The 24,836-nt window shown below is 54.0% G+C and overlaps 1 protein-coding gene across 8 annotated transcripts in view; it reads left to right on the forward strand.

Moving 5' to 3' along the window:
* The window catches only part of LOC105188067 (uncharacterized), a 245,184-nt gene that overhangs the window by 90,511 nt on the left and 129,837 nt on the right, over positions 1-24,836 (forward strand). For 3 of the 8 annotated variants that reach the window (XM_011149315.3, XM_011149317.3, XM_025298990.1), the window contains exons 3-4: positions 7,519-7,599; positions 10,635-10,857. In XM_011149315.3, coding sequence (XP_011147617.1) covers positions 7,519-7,599; positions 10,635-10,857 — 304 coding nt within the window. Of the gene's footprint in view, positions 1-6,288; positions 6,412-7,518; positions 7,600-10,634; positions 10,858-24,836 lie in introns of those variants that run through there. The other 5 variants (XM_011149312.2, XM_011149313.3, XM_011149319.2 and 2 more) reach the window with 4 other exon arrangements.

The following is a 24,836-nucleotide window of genomic DNA, read 5'->3' on the forward strand; positions in this document are numbered from 1 at the left end:
TGACCCAGAACGAGGAGGAGCCGAGCGAAGCTCCGTCCCGGCTCGGGCACGAGGAAGCGGTAAATATAACGTCGTTTGTTTCAGCGGCGCGTGAAGTGTCCGGAGCGGGTGGCGTCGTAATGCGCGACCAGAAATACCGGCCGAGCTGTGTGCAGGTGCATTCTGCGCGCGACGTGCGCGTCTGTTTACGCACGACTCTCGCGATATCGTCGTTGCGACGACGCGTCCGCCGATATCTCGTCACGAGACTCGCTACCGCGAATCGTTGCGCCGTACGCTCGTTTTTTCAATCACTGACGCAGGTCGCTTCGGACACGGCGGAGGAAAATTGACGCGATCCGCAAGGCAACGTTGCGGCAATGATAACGCGTAACCGCATCGACCAGCCGATTATTTGATTCTTCCCTAGGAATAATTAGAACCTCTCCCAAATCGTTTTCGATTATTCCGCTCGCTCGGGGGATGGGGGGGGGACTGATGAGCTAGCGGAAACCCTTCGGAGAATCGATTTTTCGTCGGCGTCTCCCTCCTCTCTTTTTCTCCCCCGGAGAAACACCGCGCCTCGGAAAGAAAGCCACCCGTCGAGCCCATCGGTAATCCCTGGCACTATAATTTCCATAATTCGCGCGTTTTCTTGATGCGCGCGCGATCGCAGGTGCCTCTCGTTTCGATCCGATCGAGGCACAGCGGAGCGGGGGAGGAGGAGCGGGGTTAGGATGAAAAAGGGAGCCGCGATGCGGATAAATGCGCAAAAGAGGGGAGGATACGCGGTGAGAGCAGGTGAGAGGGTTGGAAGAGAGAGGCGTGCGCGAGGAGAGAGGAGAGAAGGGCGATATCGTCGTTCCCTTTGTGACGGAGAGAGCGAAAGCCGTAGGGCGTTTTTTAACGTTCCGCGTTTTATGACGCGATCCGCGCTCATGCACAAAATGTACATTAAGGGCACGTTCATCCCTCCCGCGTTCCCCCCCCTTCCTCCCTCCCTCCCTCCCTCTCTCTCTCTCTCTCTCTCTCTCTTTCTTCTTCCCTCTGGCCGCGTTCTTCGAACAGTGAAACCGCGAGTGTCACGCATTCGCGACACAGCGCGGGGATTTTAATAAACGAAATGGAAGCAGCGTCGGGGATCCATTCGTGCCGAGTTGGCGCGTTTCGATGTATCCTCCGTTTGTATGGCCGCCTATAAATTCGAGAGAGTCGTCCCCGTTGGCGTCGCTACGACCGCTGGTGACGACGATGACGATGACGATGACGATGACGACGCGTCTGATTCCCGGATATCGCGCGACGAAATTACGGCAACAAGCACGCATTTGTGTGTTGGTCTCCTAGCTGGTCCCGTTGCGGCGGTGTGCCGGTGTTAAAATCCGTTATGCTCGTTGCGCGTCTGTGCTTTACTGCGAGAGAGAGAGAGAGAGAGAGAGAGAGAGAGAGAGAGAGAGAGAGAGAGGGAGGGAGACCGATAAATCGAGTATAAATGTAATACCCTACGAACGAAACAAAAACCCGGTCTGTGTTACACCGGCGTACATTGTTAGCGTATCAGGAGCACACGCGATAACGAACCCGAAAACGGGAAAGCGAAACGCACGTTCGCGAGCGAGGACGTGACGAAGTTTGTCCGCTCGTCCTCTCTTTCTCTCCTTCTTTCTCCTTCTCTCTTTGTCGCGATAATCCGTCGCGCGCCAGCGCGAAGAAGCCTCGGATATTACGCGGTAATATTAAAAAAATATTACATTTGACAAAGCCTGCGTGTTCTCCCGACGCGCTCCCTCTTTCTCTCTTTCTCTTACCCTCTCGTTTTTTATTGCACAGTCCCTCTCGCGCCGGGCACGTACGAGTGCAAAAAGAAAAAAATACGGTCGCACAGCCTCCCCGGGATTAATCCGCAAAAAACGTACCGCGCTCAGCGGGGTCAAAGGTATTCCGCTCTCGCGTAAGCCGATCATTTCATTTTTCGTCATCGCTTTTCGGTCCGGTCGAATGAGTTCCTCGTGGCCTCGTGCGGGGGCGGCGGCGGCGGCGGCGGCGGAGCTGCCGTATGAAATATTTCAAGCCCGTTAAAATCGCGTCTTTTAACCGAGGGTAGTGGCGGCGGCGAAGGGAGGGCGAGTCGACGGCGAGGTCGACTGCGAGGTTCCTCCGCGGGATTTCGGCGCGAAGGCCCGCGCTCTCGGCCGTTCTCGACATTCCCGGCTTTACGGCTCATTCATAAGTTATCGCGTACAAATGGACGGCGACGACGAAATCCGATTGCCGAGCGGGGGAATTTAATAATTCTCGGGGCTTTACGCGGTGTAAAGCAGATTGCTAGCGTCGCGTCGATGCGACATGAACGGCCGTCGTTGTTGTCGCATGACCACCGCGTCGGCGACGCTCGATGATTTTCACCCGCGAGCGACGCTCGATAATAAATATCCCGCCCTTCGGCGAAGTCGCGAATTGGATCTACGTCTACTATCTGGCCGACAGCCGTTACGCGCGGACACCGTTCTATCCGGAGCGGAGTTTTAATAGCGTTTCATAGGAGGATACGTTATAACGTCCGCCTCGACGAGATAACTTTCGTCGAGCTGCACAAAAGAAGCAAGCGGCGAATCGATGTGTCCGTGACGGCTATCGGACGACGTAATTAATAGTTTCTGTGGAATTCGACGGACACGACGATTCTCTCTCCCGCCCGTAACATCCGCTAATTTAAGTGTAGAGCGCGCGACGTCGCTCCTTGATCAACGCTATTGATCGACGGGTGGGAGTGCGGGGGGGGGGGGAAGAGAGGGAGATTATCGGCGTGCGGTGCGGTGTGGGACAATTTTAATTGCATTCCGACGGTAACGATTTTTCCGCTCCGATCTTGCGCTCGCGTCTCTGCCGCCCTCTTTCCCCGAGGAATAAAAAAAAAGCCAGAGATACGCGATAGCGATAGCGTAGCCACGACACGTGGCTCGCGTTCCACGTGGCGATCCACGATGGCTGAAAATAATTGCGGCTGCCTCTATCGAGAGACATTCGTCTCGTTAACTCGCGAGCGAGCAGCACGACGACGAACAACCACTGTGCGATGCGAGTCGACGTGCCAAGTCCGCGCGCGCGCGCGCGCGCGCGAGCGACGAGGACGACGACGACGACGACGACGAGGAGGAGGAATATAGTGTTACATCGCGAAGACGAAGGGACCCGATGCCCGCTAATGCACGTGCATCCGACACCGGCTCCGTTCGAGGAATATTCGCGGCGGGTGTACCGTTACCGGCTGCAGACTGCAGCTAGCTATCGCGGATTACGTTGTGCGCGAAGTGCGCTAACAGGAAGAACGAGCGACGCGATTCTGCCTTCAGTGAATCGCAGTCACCGAGCTGCTTCGTCACCAGGCGCGACAGAGAGGGAGAGAGAGGGAGGCTCTCTTTTTTCCCCTCTCTCGGCCGTCGGGAATTGATTTGATTCTTGCTTCGACGCGACGCTCTCCACCGCGTCTCCTCGCGAATTGTGATTATCATTATTCGCTAAGTATTTGCTAAGTTTTGAAAATTGAGAAATTTGAGAAATATTCCGAAGCTTTTTGGAAAGTGGTTGGCCTGAAGGGTATTGAGAGAGAGAGAGAGAGAGAGAGAGAGAGAGAGAGAGAGAGTATTTCCCAAAAGTATTCTCGAGAAACGCGGCTACGTCGAGGCGAGAGCAATTTCCACTCTCGAAGGGACGCGCGCGTCGAAATTATCCTTCCGTCGTCGCGGATGATGATATAATACATCGTCGGCCGAGTTGTTCCCTGCTCGGGAGATTTCTAATTAATACTCGCGTCAAAGGCCCGCCGTTCCCCCCCTCCCCCCTCCCGCTTACGTTTTGCCCTCAACGGGCTGATGAGACGCCGACGTTTAATTCTTGTCGTTCAATTCCTCCGCGGTTAAGACGGAGAGTTGAATTTGCGTTCGCGCTTGCAACCCGGCAGGAAAATGTCGGTATTTCGGTTATCTTCCTACGACTAAGCCGAGAGCGACACGAACGGGAGGAGGAGGGGGGATGTTCGCGAGTGTAATTATGGCCACTCGCGAATCGCCGAGCCCGCGACCCGCTGACTGGGCCGGCTTCCTCTACGGCGACCGCGAGTGCCGAGGTGGTGTCTCGAGCTCACGCGAGCGAGCTGCCGGCACTTTTGTCGCCGGCAGCGCGATCTCATTTTCTCGTCGTCAAAAGCGAGCCCGCTCCTCCGTCTTCCGTCGCTTTTCTCTCCCGTTGCGGGATGGCACACGAGTGCGAAATAACTCGCTCTCTCGGCAGTCGCGTCGCGTCGCCTCGCCGAGGGACGTTACGTCGAAATTTTTACGACACGTGCCGAGTAAAAGCGGCTCGCGGCCGACAAATTAGGTTTGTCGAGCGCGAGAGAGGAGCCCCTCATGCGCCGACGACGGCGGCGAGGATGATGAGGTGATGCAACGGCGACGGCGACGACGACGACGACGACGACGACGACGACGGATTTGCTTTTAATTCGCAACGCGCGCGAATCCGAGATTGCCCGATGCCATTTCCCGCTGTTCCTCCCTCTTCCTCTCCCCCTTTGCCTCTTACTCGTTACGACCTAACGATCTGGCAATTGAGCGCGCGTTACAAGAGAACGAATTGCGTCGCTGAAAAAGAGGATAAACGCCTCGTGGCTAAGTGCCGCCGCACGTTTCGCGCCCGGAATTGCCCGGCCGTTGCGCGTTCGCGCTCGCGCGCGCGCGCGCGCGCGGCTCTTACCGCGAGAGAGGAAAGGTCGGCCAACATTTGCGGAAGAGTTTCAGAAAAGAGCTCGTGTTTCTGCCCTCGCGGTGAAAGTTGAGGCGGCGCGGCGTGAATCTTCGCCAACCGGCCATCTCCCTCGAAAAAGAGCAAAATGTCAAAGGCGCGCGCGCGAGATGGAAAGGGACGAAAAAAATCGCATCTCCCAAAATCCTCTCGAAAATATATATCGTCGTTTATCCGTCGAAATTGCTCGAATGCGAAATGAAAAAAACGCTTTGGGGAGGCGAATTCACTCGTTAGGCTTCAACGTGCCAGCGAATATTTTGTGCCGGACGATGAAAAAAATGGGAAATCCGTAAATTATATCCATCGGCTGCAAAATTTACCGATGCGCTCCGCTCTCGTCCTCTCTCTCTCTCTGGGCCGGTCGATTTTTCGCGGAGACAGACGGAGACAGACCGAGCGCGGGAGAGGGAGAGGCGAACCATCGAACATCAACAAATCGGTAAATCATGGCCGCGGCACTTTTAGGTAGCTTGCTTGCCAAGCAACGTGCACCGGGTGCGCCAACGGTCACTGCAGCGAGCGAACGCAAGCCCGCCTGCTGACGGCAGAAATACCGCGCTGCGCATGATTCTAAGTGCTCCATAATAGACTTTTGGGAAACAGGCGCTTTTAGAATTTCAGCGAGGGTGATTCACCCTACCGGCCCACGTGAGAATGCGAGGAAGAGGGTCAGCGCGAATTTCGCCGCGCGCCTCCCATATGGACGCAGCTGTCGCGCGCGCGCGCGCGCGTGCGTGTCCTCGCTTATATCGGGTGTCCGATCTCGAGGCGAATCAATTAATCCTCTCGCACGCGTTCTCGCTGGATTTTCGCTCGACGGAGAAAGCATCGGCGAGGTTATGCGGCGGCTCCGTCCGAAGGGAGGAGGTACGATACTTTCTCGAACGCATCTCGACTTGGTAGGTACGGTCACATAAAAGCGCCTGACATTCGCGGAGGTCTAAAGGGCCGTGGAAATACCTTTCTTTTTTCGGGCTGCAATTTCTCGTCCTTGCCTCGATCGGAAAAAAAAAAAACGCCGATTGTGCTCCGCATCTGTTCACAGGTGACAGTCGAAGCTTCGCCGGCCGGCCGCGGCCGGGAATTTCGTCGCGAAATTTCGGCAGTCGACACCCGGTATCGAGACATCTTATTCGACCGCGACTGGTGGGACTTCCTGGTTCCCAGAGCGGGATTATGTGCGAGCATTCGCGAGCGAGCTGACGCGGGCGTGAGCGCAACGCACGCGCGCGCGTCGCGGAAGATCAAAGTCACTCGTGCTAGATATTTCATCGCGGACGTCTTCTGAGCTGCTGCCAAGAGCTCCAAATGCGGCGGTCCGCCAGGATTTGCGAGCGGAAGTGCGAGAGCGGACGGGGACGAGAGCAAAAACACCGCCGCCGCGCGCCGAGTGGCGCGGCGAGGCTGCGCGGCGACGTTCCGCGTCGCGACGCAACCCCGCGTCCTCTCTCGTCGCCGCTGCGTTGTTGCATCCCGACCACCGGTCATTGTTACCTAATCCACTTCTGCGGGAGCATCGCCGCGACGAAAATACTCCCCGGCAGCACGACACGTTCCCGCGATGTCGTACGATTTCACGACGACTTCGTCGCCGCGCCGACAGCGGCTGCGGCCGCGGTTCCGCTTCCGGTAGGCGATTTCACGGATCTCTCACCTTCCGTTGACAGTGCGACCGCGACCGCGATCGCCGTTCCGCCGAGCACGCTTCGTTCACGCCCCCGCCCCGCCCCGCCCCGTCGCGCTTGTTATCTTCGCGTTGTCAAAGTCCGCCGGCGGTTGAATCGAGTCGACCTGAAAACTTGAGCTCTCTCGTGCGATCGAAGTACCACCCGGGGATCGTCGAGTTGGAGTGCTCGGGGACGAATGGGGGTGCGTCGGTGCAGCGTGTGAAGTGTGCAGCGCGCGATTACGCAACGGCGCAGCGACATTCTCGGCTCCGCGCGACTTTTCAGCGCGCTCTCTCCGCGCCGGACTCCCCGCTGCGAGCCGAGCGGTTTCTTGGATTCACTCGCGAAAGCACGTCTCTCTCCGCGACTCGCACATTCACGCGGGATTTATGGACGCGAGTCTAACGGTCCTCTCTCTCTCTCTCTCTCTCTCTCTCTCTCCCCCTAATCGTTTATCAGCCGATGTAAATCCACGGCGCGAACACTCGAGCCGGCTCGTTCGGTTTCGTCGGAGAGGTCGCGATTACGTTGTCAGTCGAAATGGAAAGTGCCGAGGATACGCGAGGATGGCGCGTCGTCCCCCTTCCCCCCCCCCCCCCGACGAGACGGTGAGAAGCGGCGAATCGGGACGCGTCTAATTGACGAGCGTCGAGTCATTTGCATGAAAAATAAGCGCCGGCGAACGTGACGAGGAAATGATTACTCGCGAAGACAACGTCGTTCTTTTTCCCCTCGCCGCGGAACGTTTCTTTCCGTTTCCGATCAATCCGACGTTTCAACCGTATTTTGGCTCGCGGTAATTTCGCGGTTCATTCTAATCACGAGAATCTCTGAGGAGATTCTCGCGCGCGCGCGCGCGCGGAGTTGCTAAGATTGGTTCTCGCGCGACCGGACATCTCTCATCGCGAAACCATGAAAATCCTCCGCCTTATTATCGCACGCCACGCGCGTGACTCTCGCGATTAATCGTCGCAGAACATCGAACCTTGACGTCGGACGTGAGATAGTTCTAGATAAGCCAGCGGCTTCCAAATACTAATTCAACTAACGCTAATTCCATTTGCTTTAGGGCTTCCAGCGGCCGCGGACCCGACTCGCCCCTCAGCTCTGATCTGGCGCTCGACAAGCCTCGCCCCATACCGTCGCCCAGGTGAGTTCATTGATGCCGGAGCGCGATTACGCAACACGCTGCTAAGTAGCGCGTTAATCGCCGTGGGTGCCGCGCTGGCGCGAGGCCGTCGCGAACTCCGTCGCGAGAGGAAGACGGACGCGGCTCGGATAATATATTCTTTTCTCTCATCGATTAACCGCCCTCTCGACGAATCTCTCGCGTCTCTGATCTGATGCTGCCTCTCGTCGAAATCTTCTCACATCCCTCCGTGTATTTGCCCTCCGCGAAACTCTCTTCGCGTCGCGCAGCAGAAGCGTTCTCGGCTCCGTTAACCCTTTGAGGCTTTGAGTGGTACGAGTATACTTACCACCTATTTATTGTCACATTTTCATAAAATTGTATTTCATATTTGAGAGATTCTCGTCGGGTCTTTTGCGTTTTTTGTTCTTCTTATATGATATGGGAACGTACATGAAAGGTTGAAAACTGTTTTGCATAAGTTGTCCATTTATTACAAATAAACAAAGTGTGAAGAATACACATTTTTACGGAAAAGAAATCATTTTCCGCGAACTATGAGTGAATTTCTCGCTCAAAATCAAGATTTGGGGGTGTTTTGGGTCGCGCTGATTACGAATCTGAGGTCCAAATTCCAAAATTAATTTTCCAAGACGGCGGATTCAAGGTGGCGGATCATAGAATTTTTATTAAATTCGCTAAAATTGTAATCTGGTTAGTTTTTGAGGTCGCTGATTACGAATCTGAGGTCCAAATTCCAAAATTAATTTTCCAAGACGGCGGATTCAAGGTGGCGGATCATAGAATTTTTATTAAATTCGCTAAAATTGTAATCTGGTTAGTTTTTGAGGTCGCTGATTACGAATCTGAGGTTCAAATTCCAAAATTAATTTTCCAAGACGGCGGATTCAAGGTGACGGATCATAGAATTTTTATTAAATTCGCTAAAATTGTAATCTGGTTAGTTTTTGAGGTCGCTGATTACGAATCTGAGGTCCAAATTCCAAAATTAATTTTCGAAGATGGCGGATTCCAGGTGGCGGATCATAGAATTTTTATTAAATCAGCTAAAATTGTACTCTGGTTAGTTTTCGAGGTCGCTGATTACGAATTTGAAGTCCACATTCTAAAATTCATTTTCCAAGATGGCGGATTCCAGACTATCGCGATTTTTCATATTTGTGGCCGCCATCTTGAATTTCGAAAATCTGATAACGGATTCGTCATCAGCGACCCCAGAAATCCCCGTATATAAATTCTCATGTGATTCGGATTTTCTGAAAAATACGTGTCTCAAAGGGTTAATCCGTATCGATCCGTTTCCCAAGCTTACGCATTTCCCGTCGCGGCCAGGCACGCGCGTCGGTGTGCACCAGGGAGAAAATCTTTTCCTCTCTCTCTCTCTCTCTCTCTTTCTCTCTCTCTCTCTCTCTCTCTCTCTCTCTCTCTCTCTCTCTCGGTGAAAGTAAGCGCGATCGTAAGCTCGGAGGCTCGCGCTTCCGTCAAACACACGCGACGACAATGAGACGCGACGAATGGACTTGGTCGCTTCCACCTTGCTCGCTCGATCTTCAAAGTCCCCGCATAGTTTCTCGGCCTCGGTAGTCCCGCTCTCGCGCGAGGCTGACGTTTCGCATTTGCGTTGCGCGAAAAAGAGGGAGAGAGAAAAGAGACGTAAGGCTGCGGACTCTGCCGAGGGGCCGAGGATTATAATCGTCGAAAGTGGAGCGGGCGGCCTGTTTCTCGCTCTGTAATCCCGCCGTGTCGCCGCGCGTCCGCCGCGCCTCCTTCGTCCGAGATTATTGACATTGATACGCAAATGCATCTGTCCGTGCAATATCGGCGAGCGCGTCAGCACGCCATGGCGGGAATTGTCTTCCGAGCGAATCGCCTTTGTCAGCGCGCTCGAAGTCGGTCACTTTTCCGCTTACACAATGACACCGACGCCGCCGTCGTGCTAGAATGCACGCGAGTCCCGATCCGGGGCCGTTGGCCGCTTACGTGAATTAATTGCGAAATGTAATTAGATAATGGGGCGTGTAAAGCATTTTCGTTCGCTCGTCCGGTCGCGCGTGCACGCGAGGAGGAGGCCACTTTAATTCCGCTTTAACACGCTTCGGCGTGTTTGACGCGCGTTAAGCTTACATTCTCTCTCTCTCTATCTCTCTCTCTCTCTCTCTCTCCTCTCTCTCTCTCTCTGTCGTTCTCGCTCCTTCTCCCTCTGTCTTTCGGAATCTCGCGTCGACGACGCGATTGAAGACATCGCGACGTCGTGTCCGATGCGCGAGACGCGAGAGATTCGTCGAGGAAAATTTCTCGCGAGCATTGTTTGGACGAGAAGGCGACGGCGGCGGCGGCGCGTGTGACGCGCCCACGCGACCGTCGGCGTCCCTTGTCTGATTGGAGTCGTCGGAGGAAACGAAGGATATTAATTAACGCTTCGTCAGTATCAATTTGCTTCTCCAGCGTCAATTTATATATAATCTTTTCCCTCCGAATCCCGAGTCGCTTTATCCTGCTGCGTCTCTCGTACAGTTCTTGTGCGCCGTTAACGGAAGATGCCAGGAGACTAATTAACGGCGTTTCGTTTATATCGGCTTGATGATCTTCTGCACATTTGTTTCATTTTACGAGGCTCGTGTGGAAAGAGCGTGTCGGGATGAAGTTTGACGATCGAATCTGAGAGAAATTTCGAGAGAAAAGGACAGCGAAAAAAGGGTCGCCGAACTTCAATCGCGCGATCGTGTGCCGAGCCTCTTTTTGCTTCTCGCATTCCCGCCGGCGATAAGAGAGAGAGAGAGAGAGAGAGAGAGAGAGAGAGAGAGAGAGAGAGAGAGAGAGAGAGAGAGAGAGAGAGAGAGAGAGAGAGAGAGGGAGGGAGAGAGAGAGAGAGAGAATAGAGTTGTTCGAGCGACGTGTCGCGTCGCGTATCGCAACAGCCGCGAATCTGCCCCGGAAGAGCATAGGAAGCAACTTCTCTCTGGAGGCAACTTCGAGGAAGCACCATCTGCCGTTGTTGCGGCGAGCCTACAGCGAGCTCTTACCCTCTGTTGCAGGCAAATCCACCCCCTGTACGGGGAGAAAGCGGGCTTTTTGGGCTACTGCGATACGGTCGGTAACACAGAAAATTTCCCACCAGCCCCCAATATCGTCGTGGAGGGTGGCAGAATCGAGTTTGTGCGCCCCTCGCAAGATGGCACGACGACACCTCGCCGGAACACCATGTCGAGGGGATCGCAGACCTTCAGCGAGCAGTCGGAGAAGTCTGATCCCGCCAAGGTGAGTGACTCGCATCTCCTTAACATCCGTCGATCCCCCTCGTTGTATTATTGTACAATGCAAACAGCTTCGAAGCTTGAGGAAGAATCCTCGGGAATCGTAACAACGATAGCCAAGCGACTGATCGCTCAAAGGGGCGAGACGGTGAGTTGGCTTTATTTTCACGGAGCAAACGCGGTAATTTGCCGATAAGCGAGAACCTGCGCGAATGAGAGGACACGGTTGACCGAGGCCGTTTCCCGTTTGTTTCAATTAATTGCTCATGAGAGAGACCTCTCTTTCTCTGTCTCTCTCTCTCTCTCTCTCTCCCTCTCCCTCTCCCTCTGTCTTTCTAGCCCTTTCTGATCAAGAGCCCTCGCGTGGCCTCTCGAGCGCGACAGACGGGAGCTCTCGGGGTCCGATCGGACAACGAGATTTGTCGGAGGCGATTCTTGCCTCCTGACAAATCAGATCCGCCCGGGTTTCACCCTCTTCGGGCCGCGCCCGATCCCGTAGCGTTCGGCTCCGATTACCGGTCGCGGCACTCGCGGCTAACCCTTTATACCCTTCATGTTGTATTCATTCGACGTAATTGATTTCCTCGATAGGGGTTGCGACGTAGGATTTCCATAGTAGATTGGATCGCGCGCGCCTTCCTCTCTCCGTCGGCGCGGAGGAGAGGAGAGCGTGAGAACGGGAGAGAGAGAGAGAGAGAGATACGCTGTATTCGCCGCACGCGCCAATACGGCGATTACTCCGAAATTAACGATGTTTCGCGACGACGATGATGACAACGACCGTAAATCTAACGAGTTAATGAAATTCATTTGACCCTTGTCCCCCAGCCCTCCCCGCTCTCTTTCTCTCATCCTCTGCCGCTCACGGCGACTTTATAAAGCGCGGCAGATATTAAACTCCTTCGCGATGTCGTCACGTGAGGTCGCATTTGCATGCGTTTAACCGCGACCCTCTTCTTCCTCTCCGGCGACGCGAAACATTTTCACGAGTCACCGAGGGTCCCCACCCCTGCGGCGGGGGTGGCGAGAGAGAGAGAGAGAGAGAGAGAGAGAGAGAGAGAGAGAGAGAGAGAGAGAGATCGTCGGGCCAGAGTGGAGCGGAAATTTTTCCTGGACAAAGAAGCACCCTCGGGTGAGGAGACGTGTGTCGGCGGATGAGCGATTAATTCGGGAAATACTTTGCCGCGCAATTTAATTCCCTCTCGCCCCCGCTCCCGCCCCCGCCCATCTCCCAACAGCGTTTCGTACGACAGATTCGACGATCGTACTGGCGCGTGAATTGCGACTCTCGGTCGCTCGCGCGCGCTCTCCGAGCAGCGGGGAGCAATTTATTTTCTTTCTTATTAAAGCGTTTTATGGAAGGCTCTCGCGCGCATACGCGATATAATGACGAGAGGTAATTTAGCGGGGGGATTTTAAACGCGCGCGGTTCCGAGTCGCCGCGAAATGAATTTCATTTGACGACGCACTAAACAACTTTCACGCAGAGTTAACGCACGCTCGTCGCCGTTCGTTATCATTACATACGCGGCTTCGTTCCGGCTCAATAGCCACGAAATGCAATTTGCCCCGGCGCAACGAGCGGCATCCCGTCGAAATAAAAAAAAGAAAGACAACGAAAAACAACCAACGGCAACGAGAGCAAGAAAAATCGGCGGATGTAACAATTTCGCTGGCGATTCAATTTGCTCGATTTTAATAAGTTTTCGACGAGCCTTTTTCGCTCGAAAATACCAACGCGCGCGAATTATCTCGTGCTCGCGGGTCCCCCGATCGAGTTCCGGCTGAAATTAAACGGTCAGCTCTCACTCCTCCCGTGCGTGAGAAGCCGCCGGTGAAAATGTCGCCTCGCTCCTTTCGTCCGCGCCAAAATTTCACGAGTCGCGCGATAACGAGTCGTTTAGGTGTAAACCTCGGCTCGGAAAATCCCTTCGATTAATGATCCTCGCGGATAACCTTCGGCGCGGGTCAGCAACATACAGACGCAACAGCTCTTATCTCGGGGCATTAAGACAACTCTCTCTTAGATTTTTCTTAGATACCGTCCGCCGATTTATGGAGTCGGGCGACATCTAAAGGCGGCGGACGCGGCTTGGGAAACGCGGCGTACGCTAGAGAGTCTACTTTATGTAAAATATTATTACAAAAGTGCAACTCTCTCTTCCTCCGACCTACGTCGCTTCCAGTTCCAATTTCGCTCTTGCTTCCAGCTGAATCTTCCCAAATTTCACTATTTTAATTAAAGTCCTCATTTAATATGTTCGAATGTAAACTAGTCTCTCTCGAAATCTTCATCAAGTGTCGAACCAACGCGAGTGCGCACCGCATTATTAATACCTCTCTCTCTCTCTCTCTCTCTCTCTCTCTCTCTCTCTCTCTCTCTCTCTCTCACTCTCTCTCTCTCTCTCTCTCTCTCTCTCTCTCTCTCTCTCTCTCTCTCTCACTCTCTCTCTCTCTCTCTCTCTCTCTCTCTCTTATAGTCGTGCTAGGCTCAGTACTTGCGACCGTTTTCACCCCTCGACTGCCTAATTGTTGCTTTATATTAATCTATCATTATTTATACTACTACTTCTTTATACAATTTTTTATATTACTTTATGTTATTCCATTTCTTATGCATGCTTACCTAGCGTATTCTTTCAACTGATGTAAACTCAAAATTTCTTTATATTATTTTTTACTTTCTTGCGTTTGAAATAACGCTTTCTCTCTCTCTCTCTCTCTCTCTCTTGGTAGGCCCACGTGATCGCGTCGGGCGATCCAAGCGAGACGCGAAGCGTTGAGCGGCCGATTAAACTGGCCGTGCGCGCGAGACTGAGCGTCGCTGTGCGTCCGCGCGCGCGCTCTCATTCCGCCGCCGCGACATTAATTACTCCTTCGCGAACGTCGTCTCTCCGGCCACGCGCCAATTTTACCATCGCGCGACTTATTGCGGCGCGCGAGCATGTAACGTTTTCTGACAGGCGGACAAAAGCGCACGCGCGCGCGCACGTTATTCATTCGGATAGTGGTGGAGGACTTTCCGACAACGCCTGCGGCGGCGACGGCCTTGAAAGGAGAGTGCTCTCTCTCTCTCTCTCTCTCTCATCGAAGAACTTGCGCGAGCGATCAGTCATTACATTCGTTGGCCGTTTCCACCGGCGAGAGAGCAGTGGGCTTCATTTGGGCAACTTTGGCCGGCTCCCTCGAGCATCGATCTTGTCTCGTGGGCTTCCTTCCTCGCTGTCTCTTCGGGGATCGATTCCGCCGAATTATCCGCGAGTGGCTCCTACGCAGCCGCTCCCGTTGTTCGCAGCTCCCGCGAAACGAGAGAGAGAAAGAGAGAGCGCCGGCGATAACGGTATACGCTCGCAAATCGCATTTACTTTCAGCCGCGCGCGACTCGCCGGGATGCGATTACGCGGTTGCAATTACAGAGTTTCGCTCTCGCGGAATCTCGGTCAATCCCGAGCGCGTCCGCTCTTTCTCCTCCTCCTCCTCCTCCTCCTCCTCCTTATCGTCGAGCGAACATAGGGTGCTCTGTATTTTTTGTTCTTCATTAGGATTAATTACGGCGCCGTCTACGTCAGCGGTAGATTGACCTTCTTGGCGACGGAGGGTGACCGGCCAATTGGATTAAAGGCGGCGTCCACCCTCGAAATTCGAAAACTCGATTATGCAGATTCGCCCGCGCGGCGAGCCCGCACCCCGTAATCAATTGAATCCCGAAATACGCGCTTTGCGCGCCCGCGTCTCGTGTTTTTCCCGCGGCGCGGCGACGTTTTCGTGCTAATTGCCGATGCCACGTCGTGACGTGTCGGTCTCGGAATAATAACAAGCGAGCGAGAGAGAGAGGAGAGGAGAGGAGAGGAGAGGAAGGAGAGAAGAAGAGAAGCGCGAAAACGCCGCGACTTTGTGTACGCGCGAACCAGGAGGTTCGCATAGTCGAGTTAATATGCTAATCGCCGCATTCAAAGAGCGGAACTAATTGAATTAAGCGATGCAAAAAGTTTCCGCCCTGAAATTAGCATGAATTAGAGGAGAGCCGCGCGGCGCGGTGTCCTTTCTCGTGTCTTCCTATTGCGCCGCGGCTATTCAGCGAGCGCGAGTAACAGACTCGCTCTCGGAAGTCACCGCGTCGTTCAAAATTATTCGGCTTCCTCCTTCACCTTTGCCGCGCGACGACGCGACGGCGCGAGGTGTTGCTCGCGAAGCGTCCATGCTTGAATTTGGCGCGCGCGTCTAACTTTTCATAGTGAGAAAGACGGCCGGTGAGAAGGAGAGACAAAAGGAGAGAAAGGGAGCGGAAGTTTCAGCCTGACACTTTCTCTTCGAATTATCAATCGGATACTTGATTAATTTCATTTAAGCGACCGCTGAAATTTACGGCTCGCCGGATTCTCGTCGGCTGGTTTATTTGTTATTCCTTCGCTTTTCCCTTGTTACTTCTTTATTTATTTTTTCCTCTTTGTCCCCCAGAAGGAATAAATAAATAAATAACCAAATAATCCACGCGCCCCGCTTTCGCGTCGAATCCACTCGAGAGAGCCTCTCTGTCTCGGGATTCGACGAGGAGCAGCGGAGAGGAACCTCGCTGATATGACACGCCTGACAAGCGCGCCGGCGTCGGTCGGATAAGACGGATAAAGGGAAAACGAATATCTCTCCCTCGCGTCGTGTATACGTGTGTATCTGCGCGCACGTGCGCGTATATGTGTGTGTGTGTGTGTGTATGTTATTGCCTCGACACGACGCGTCGTGCGCGAGAGCGACGGGAAAAAACCGCGAATTGTGAGAACGTGCTCGCGATTCACTCTCCTCTCTCTCTCTCTCTCTCTCTCTCTCCCCCCCTCTCTCTCTCTAGGCTGATTGGCAGGTCGGCCCGACTCGGCGCAGCGTCCCGTGAAACGAGAGGGAGACACGGTGCGTCGTCGTGTCGGGATACACGCGTTTCTCTCCCTCGCGAGAACGCGGCGGCGAGTTTCCCGTCGCGACGCTCGGACAGTCCCATATTGTATCCAGCGGACGCGCGTTCGCTCGCTTTGAACGACAGCGGCAATAGGCGTCGCCGATGCGCGTGGCGAGAGAGAGAGAGAGAGAGAGAGAGAGAGAGAGAGAGAGAGAGAGAGAGAGAGAGAGAGAGAGCCGTTCGTTTCGAACGGACGAGCGCGCCGAATAAAGGCCGGAATTTCGGCCGACGAGCACCGGCCGTAACTACCGCGCGCTGCGCGCAGGGCCGCACTCTCGCGCTCTCGCGAAGACGGAAGAGGGCGCGAAGGGGACGTGGCAGAAGAAATTATCAAGTTACATTCAACTTAGGGATCATTAGACACATGATACCTCGTTGTGTGAGTGTAGCTTGCGAGATTTGCAAGAAAGCGCAGCTGAGGGGGCGGGGGAGAAACAAACGGGTTTTTATCTCTGCAAAGTGAGAGATAAAACGAGTTTCGTGTTATAAGATTTTACACGCTTTATCGTGTCAGTGATAAAACAGGTTTTATCTACGAGAGCGGCGGGACGAGACGTCGCGCCGCTCGCGAACAGCTCGGAACGTATTCCTGCGTGTGCGAGCGTCCGCCCGACGAGTCGGCGCATTTTTAAGTAGTACGAGTCGACGTAGGGGGCCGACCGCCGCGGGCCGCGGCGTGTCTCGCTCGTTCCGCTCCGGGAACATTTCCCAGCTACGTCGCTGCGTTACCGCGCGCGGATGCACCGCCTCGCTCCGGCTTTATCGCCGCCGCTGCGGGCGCTGCTATTGTTTCGCGCGATCATCGCGCCGCAAAAATACGACGCCAGCCGTTTTGTCGCTGCTACGGCCGCGCGCACACATGACGAGCCGCCGAGGGGACGGATTAGTCCATTGACACTCTGGGGATACTCTCGGGGCGAGGGTAGGAGGGAGGTTTAACGCCGCCAACGATCCGACAGTTTCGAGCTCGCCGTCGCGTCCATTGTGCGCTCCGCTGAAAACCAAAAAGTGTATAAAGAAGTTTTAAACACTCGAAACGCTCGTCGCGATGAACGATTCGAGAGGCATTCCTCGATAAAGTTAATATCGCGCCGCCGCCGCCGCCGGGGGAAGGGGAGTCGATCGATCGATGCGTGTCCCCCGCGCGGGAATTAAGGGGATGCTGAAGTCGTCAACGAAGTTGCAAAGCGTCGATAATACATAGAGGCGATCGTCAAAAATGCGGCACATACACATTTGTCCATTTTTCCAGAAATATTCATTATATGAAATTCGGTGCATCCACTGCGATGTGTAATCTTTACACAATTGCCAGGAAATTTGCTTATATATATATATGTATATACTTATGGATACATTCGGATTATTCGTTATCACATCAGCGGGAAAATTGCAGCGCCGGCAATGAGAACAGTCGTGAACTATTTTTCTGCTCTGCTTTATCATATTTATCGGGAAACTTAACTGCATATATTAAAACTTTTCTGCAAAGTTTTCCTATCGTTTTAGATTTCCTATCTAAATGTTGAGTTGTTAGAAATGATTTGTAAATTTTTCCTCATTGGAGCATCCAGAGAGTTTCGATATATACAAGCTGCAAAACTTTTGTATTAGATAAATATTACGCTAACTGTCAGTTCGAAATTTTACTTTAAAAACTTTTTATCGCTTTCGTCACATATTGAGTGGCGCTCCAATTAATTTCTGTACGTACTTTCACATCGTGCAAAAGCATATTTAATTCTGAAGCGTTTAAGACGACGTAAACTTTGTAGAAAAAATGTCAAATTTCGACAGTTCCCTGTCGATCAAGTTTTCACGTTCAGCATCCCCTTAAATCTCCGAAAGCAGCGTCGCGTCACTTTGGATGCGGATACCGAGCGCGATGCGTGCAGACATCGCGATCATTGCGAGAGACTCGGCTTGAAATCCGCCGCGAAATGGCCGCGTCTCATCGAGTCCGTGGATTAAAGTGCGATCAGTCGCGTTAATTGCAAAAATCGCGGCCGAGCAAGTCGCACGCATCTGGGAGTTGGGTTTCTCTTCACCGTCCCTCCTCGATAACTCAATCGCCGGCCGTGCTTTCGCGTACAACCGCTGAAAATGGAAGCTTTCGCGCGCCTCGCGACGAATGATACCCGCGGAAAATTCACCTCTCGCGCCGACGCGGCGCTTCCATTTCGCCCCTAACAGATAACAAACATCGCGCGATCGCGCGGCTCATTATTCATAGACACGCACACGCACGCGCGCTTTTCGCGCAATTAATACTTGAAGTGCGCGCATGTCGGGGAGTGTTTCGCGCGGACGAAGATAGAAACTGCGCAAACTGCGAGAGAGAGTTTGCAGAAGAGCGCTCGCTCGTCGTGTTCGAGACGTCGATCGCTATCGCGCCCCGACGAGACGACGCGTCTCCTCGTCCTCGTCGGCCTTCTCTCCGGCGAGAGACAGAGACGGAACGCGTTCCGCAGCGAGCTGGCTTGCGAGCGCTACACGCTGTTAACTTATCTTAGATTACATAAAATCGCGTCCCGGATCCTTTTTCCCGGCCGGACGGAGATACATCAATGTCGCGGCGCGTTATGATGGATGGCGCATCGCGGTACGGCGCGCGGCGTACAAGCCGCGCGTTGTCTAATTAATTATACGGCGTATAACCCCCCGTCGCCGTCGCGAGCTTTCCTCCGGCCCGGCTCCGCGAGTGCTTCTCGCGACGCATTCGGAAAGGACTTTCGCCCGACGAGGTCGTCGTCGTCGTCGTCGTCGTCGTCGTCGTCGTATCGGCGACGCGGCGCTCTCTTCGTTCCCGGCGACTCGCAATGAGAAGGGCAGGGGGTGAAGAGGAGAGGAGAATAAATTTGTATTCATGAACAAAAAAGGCGATCTCTCTTGCTGCGTCGCCATGCATGTGTATCCTTATTTCCTGTGAGGGCGTCACCGGTGGCTCGAGTTCGCGCGGCATCTCTCGCGAGTCGAACTCGCAGATTCAAGGAGGAGACGCACGCGGAGCGAGAAACGAATTAATCGCTATACAAATTAGCACGGGCCACGGGGATAGATGGGATAAGAGGTCGGCAGGACGAAGAGGCGGAGGAGCCTTATCGGCTCGCCTTCCAATTAGCGCGCGGGTATCTTCGATTAATTAAAGTACCCCCACGGGGAGAGAGGAAAGTGTGCTGCGCGCGGCGTCATGCCGGCGCTTTTTCTCGTGCCGGCCCGCCGACTAAGGCTATTGTCCCCGTTAATTAGCGCGCGCTACGCACGTGCGTAATTGCCGCGAGTTGATTCGCGACTAATTATGAGGCCCTAATTAGCCGGGCTCGGGCTCGGCGTAATCGCGCACGTCGATTTTCCGGCGTTATCGGCGCGCCGCGCTGCGCGCGATAACATCAAAGGCGAAATCGGCACGTGCGCGCTGTCCCTCGCCCGCTCCCCCCCCCCCCCGTCGCTCTTCACCCTTCGGATTTGGCGATCAGTTCAATCGACGGCGCGATTGAAGGGCGGAGTGCGCCTTGTCGACGTTTCAGCGCAGCCTCCCGGAAGACCGTTTGAAGAGCGTTCTCTCGCACACCGAGAACGACGCGGAGCGCCGGCTGCGACGTTGGCGCGGCGCTTTGAACGCGAAATTAGCCGCGAGTTCTCGTCCAATCCCGTTTTTCCGCGCGCTGTTCCGCGCGAGAGCGAGTTCCATCTCCTCAAATCGATTGATCGCACACACTCGACTTTATCGAGAATCGCGCGCGCGCGCGCGCGCGCTGCGGCCCCGCGGGAATCGCGCGTGTATTCGCGAAAGTAATTCTCCACTCGGATTGATAGAAACGCACGCGCATACGAGCCACGGGATTGATATTTATTTCTCAGTCTTTTATATTTTTCATTCCCATTTCCGGCGTCTGCCGCGCGGCGCAATTAGCAGTCTGCGAACGCTCGTAAAATACTGCCCCGTTAAAGAAGAATCAGTATCGCTTCGTGCGGAATCCCGACGCGAATCAAAACACGGGTCGCAATTTCCTCCCGGATTCTCGCGGGAAATCTCTCTCTCTCTCTCTCTCTCTCTCTCGGTTCGGAAGTCTTGAGCATGTACTTGACATGCGGAAAATCATGTGTTGCGTAGATTCAAATGAGATCATTCTAACCCGACTGGTAATGGATATGTACATTTTATGTTATTTTATTTTATTTTATTTTATTCAACCAACGATTGAGATTTTGAAACCGACTATAGAAACTTCTTACTTTCCTACTGCCCTGTAATCTCAACTTATGTTTTAAATTGTAAATTCTGTCTACGCGCTTAAGGGGGCTTGTCCCAGAGCGCTAAATAAATGACGCTTCTCTCTCTCTCTCTCTCTCTCTGTCTCTCTCTCTCTCTCTCTCTCTCTCTCTCTCTCTCTCTCTCTCTCTCTCTCTCTCTCTCGCCTTCTGGACTATTCCCTCCTCAGGGAGAGTCTTCGCCGCGGCGACCCGCGCAACCCGAGAAGTGTCGTCCGGCTGCCCAAGGACACGCTGAAATATCGGCTTTAAGATGGACATTTACGCGGCAACTCGTGCGTGCCGCGCGCTCGCCTCGTCTCGTCTCGTCTCGTCTCGTCGCAATGCCCAGTCGTAATGCATAGTTATGCCTACGTTTATAACCCCTTTAACCACCTGCCGGATCCGCGACTCGTAAACGCAGCGCGGCGCGGCGCGGCGCAGCGCGGACATCAAAGCGCACCGCCGCGAATCCCGAAACGAGCCCTCGTCCCCCGCAGGATCATTTGCGTCGCGCCGTTACTCGCCGAGCTACACTTGTTGTTCTACACTCGCGTTGTTCGCGCGTCGCGTACGCGCGGGGCTCTCGTTGAGACGCGTCGTGGTGTCGAGCCGCCACCTCGCTCGCGCACGACCAATTAGTGATTTCGTACCTCGCGTAGTGCACGCGCGAATCGTAAGCAGTCGTGACTACACACGACTGCTAGAAAAGAGTTAACGACACCCGCCGCGCTACCTAGCCCCGGCTCTTAGAGCGCGCGGGCTATAATTAACTTAATGTCGGAGGTATTGCGGCTTTAGACAACTCTGTAGACTCGGCGGGAGAGAGAGAGAGAGAGAGAGAGAGGGAGAGAGAGAGAGAGAGAGAGAGAGTATGCTCTTTCGAGATCGCGCGCTTCTGTCACGCGTTAGCCCTTCGCTCCTTCTTTTCCGTCCGCTCTTTCTTCCGTCTCGTTCATCCGCAAGGAAAACGTCATTATTTTTCTTTCGCCTCGTAGCTGCGATGTTCCAACTGCCAGCAGCATTGTTGTCCATTTTCGTTCTTCATCTCTTACTGATGGAATTGCTTTTATTCGAGAATATGTCGCTTTCGAGAGACCGAGCTCGACCTCGGCTCTCGCCAAGTGGATAAAGCCGGCTTGCTGCGCCGAGCGGCCACCGGCGGTCGGAGATAACGCGCTTTATCGCGAGCAGCGACTTAATTGTGACGTCACGACGCAGCGTGAGTCGGAGGAAAAGTGTTGTTCAGATTACGATCGCGACTAGAAACGCACCGCGCCGGATCGTAATGAGCAGAACCGCGCGAGGTAATCAGATCGTTTACGAGAGCGCGGGAAATGTACGGCTCTACGAGGCGTAGCGAACATAATTGTATCCATATAATTATGTTCATTGCGTAACGAGCGTGCGCGTAAAAATAGCGCGCACGCGTGAATTTACCGTCACATTGTGCTTGCGATACTTTTATTATGCATATTAGTCTCATAACGTTATAATGCCCGGCACGCGATGAGCACTCAGCGCTCGCCATGTATCGTATTAAACGCGATGATACAGCCCCCTCTCCCCCCCCCCTCTCTCTCTCTCTCTCGATAATCAGTTGCCAATGTATCGCTGGCAATCGAATTTGTTGTCGCGACCAGAAAAGACATTAACGACTTCATTATCATTATCGGCCGGCGCCATTATTTCTATTTCCTCGTTAATGGTGTCGATGCGCCAACCCGACATTATTATCAGATTTTGTAAACAGTAGGTGCAGACAGACGGAGGGACGCACGAGCGAACGAACGAACGAACGAACGAACGAACGAACGGCCGCCCGATGTCGGGGATTTTCCAATTAAATCGCGTACGCGAGTGCGCCGACACAATCGGCGGCCAGGGCCGGCCGATCGATTAAAAACAACGGCACAGAGAATTACCTCCAATTATTTTGGTCCGGCTGAAATAACGGCGCGCGCGCGCGCGCCGCGCCGGCCCGTCCGCCAGGTTTTATGGACGCGGGCAGCGGCGAAATCGCAGCTGCGTCTCGTGTTCTTCGTCCTCGTGTTCGTCATCGTCGTTGTCAGCGTCGTTCTATGTCTAAAAGCCTCTCCACGCGCTGATACTTTCGCTCGTTCGGCATAATCAGCGTCGGCACTTGATCGAGTGACAACCGGGTGCTCACGATATTGATATCGCAAGTAATCCCCCCTCTCTCTCTCTCTCTCTCTCTCTCTCTCTCTCTCTCTCTCTCTCTCTCACTCCTCTGAAATCTTCCGGGGAGAAGAGTGATGACCCGCAAAAAAGCGAACGCATGATCGATGACGCGCCGCAAAAATGTATACGGGGCGTTCATTCTCGGCCTCCTCTTTCCTTTTCTCCCTTCCTCCCATTTTTCTCTACCGCTTTTCCGGTTATTTCAATTATCAGGCAGTCGGTAGAAAGGACCGTAATGACTAACGCGACCGGATGCGGCGATTATTGACGAAACTTGCGGTCTCTGGAGAAGGAGCGGCGGAGAGAGAAAAAGGGAGAGAAAGAGAGATACGAGATTAGTGGCGGGCGATGGGAGGGAGGATGCGTGAACATCCGAGCGACGAAACGCCATTTATCATACTTAGTGCAACGGCTTGTGATCCGGGCTAATATCCCGTGAAAAGCAACCGCTCGAACGAAAGTTTGGAAATTAATCGCGAATGAAAGCGAGCGACAGCCTTGCCGGTCGCGTCGGCGAGTCGGCTTAATGGATTAGATGGATGGCGCGATAATTTCGTTAGCATTGTTTAATGACACAATTAAAACGGCAGGAGTGTGTCTTCGGTTGCGCATCATCAACACGCCTCCCGCGAAAAAATCATCGATAATCATCGTTCGTTTTATGCGAGAGGTACGAAATCTCAATCACTGAAATCACGCCGGACTTCGTTTCGACTTCGTTTCAACGTCTAACGTCTCGCGTGATTCTGCTAGAACGACGCGACCTCGATCACGCCGCGATAGAAATTTTCAGATCGGCCGATCGGTGCCGATTCGAAGCAGCCTGAACTTTAGCCTGCATCGCGATATCGTACCGATACGTTCTAATGATATCACATTTTCCCGGTAATACCAGGCGTGTTTCACGCCTCGCATTAATACACCCTCATGGTCGTCTGTCTCCATACGTGGGCTCTCGCGAGGCCCGTTTCACCCGTTAAACAGGATATTAATAGCCTCTCTCTCTCTCTCTCTCTCTCTCTCTCTGTATTCGCATGTCCATATTTCCGAACCGTTTCGCGACGCGAGTAGCGAGTACGTGCGAATGGCGGCTGTTAATTGGCTCATCTCGTCTCCTAGAAACCGGTATCGCATAGTCGATCGCGGTGCGGCGAAGAGAGCCGGGTGCCATCTCGAGATCGATACGATCCTGGGGGAGGAGAGAGATGGAGAGCAGAGGGATACGAGAGGAGAGAGCGAGAGAGAGAGAGAGAAAGGTGGAGGGCGAGAGAGGGAGAGCAGCAGCGGGCTGGCTCAAGACATATGCAGCCGATTGTGAGAGAGCAACTGCCTCGGGTCGCACAGGTGGTCGGCTAATAATAGCTCGTGCCTGTACACGTGTGCGTGTGCGCCGCTGCCGCGATCTACGAGCCGGCTGCGTGCGTGTACGCGCGATACGCAGCGAGCGCGCGAGAGCGACGCTTCGGCGAATATTAATGCACGGCGTGGAGCCGACGCGAGCCGGCGCGGCGCGGCGGCGCAGCGCCGACCGGAAATTTTCAATGTGCATTAACGGCCTGCGCATTAGTCAATCAGCGCGGAAAGTAATCGTGACTATTGGATGAGCAATACTGCGCTGTCCAGCGCCGCCGCCGCCGCAGCGGAATCGAGTAATGACGTTTAATAATACGCGCGCGGTTAATGATACTTTTGCAGCGCGAGTCGCGAGCGTTCCGCCCGACGCGACTCGCAGCGAGAGCTGAAATTGGTCAGGCTTCTTTGCGATCTTCTCATCACCATTGCGTGCTCAAGGGCGATAATCAGCAATCTTTCTTCAGCTTCCTCCTTTTTCGCGGGCTGCTAGAATCGGAGTGAGATTTCTTATCTTTCGATTTTATTCCTTGCGTCGTTTTATGGTTCCGTCACCGCTCGGTTAGCCGTGCTCTTACGGGTATTTGGGCTTTTTCAGTTTCCTCGAATTCTCGACCCCGCTACTTTTGCCTCGCAACAGCGACGCGGTTCCAGCCCGACGACGGAGCGCGGTGGAAAAATTATTATCGAAGGAGGCGCGTTTCAGCGGGCAAAGTTCTCGAGAACGGGTCTTTTGCAATTAACGGGCGGAGCGCGTATCGGGCGCACAGTTTGGCGCGCACTCGAATATAACGACCGGCATACAGTTTGGCAGCAACAGACGTAATTACTCGACCCTTTGAGGTTTCGGACCCCTCCCGAGGAGGCCGATATTAGTAGGATCGTAAACTCGTATTGAAGCGCTTACTCACGCACGCACGCACGCACGCACGCACGCACGCACGCACGCACGCACGCACGTACATAGTCACCCTCGCACGCGCGCGCACCCTCGGCCACCCCTCGGCACATAACCGATGCGGAAACGGAGCCGTTTCCGCGGCTGTTGGTGAAAAACTGCCGGCGCGAAACTGCAAACTTCGACGCGTCCCAGCGTCGAGCGTTTTCGGAACGAGCCGCAAACACATCGCGCTCTCGCAACGCGTCGCGATCCACATGGGCGGGGATATCGCACGGTAATTGCGAGATCGCATCGACCAGTCGTTAGTCTGGCGGCCGGATCGCGTCGGATT

The sequence above is a fragment of the Harpegnathos saltator genome, unplaced genomic scaffold (assembly GCF_003227715.2).
Source record: "Harpegnathos saltator strain DR-91 unplaced genomic scaffold, Hsal_v8.6 scaffold103, whole genome shotgun sequence".
Classification (NCBI taxonomy): domain Eukaryota; kingdom Metazoa; phylum Arthropoda; class Insecta; order Hymenoptera; family Formicidae; genus Harpegnathos; species Harpegnathos saltator.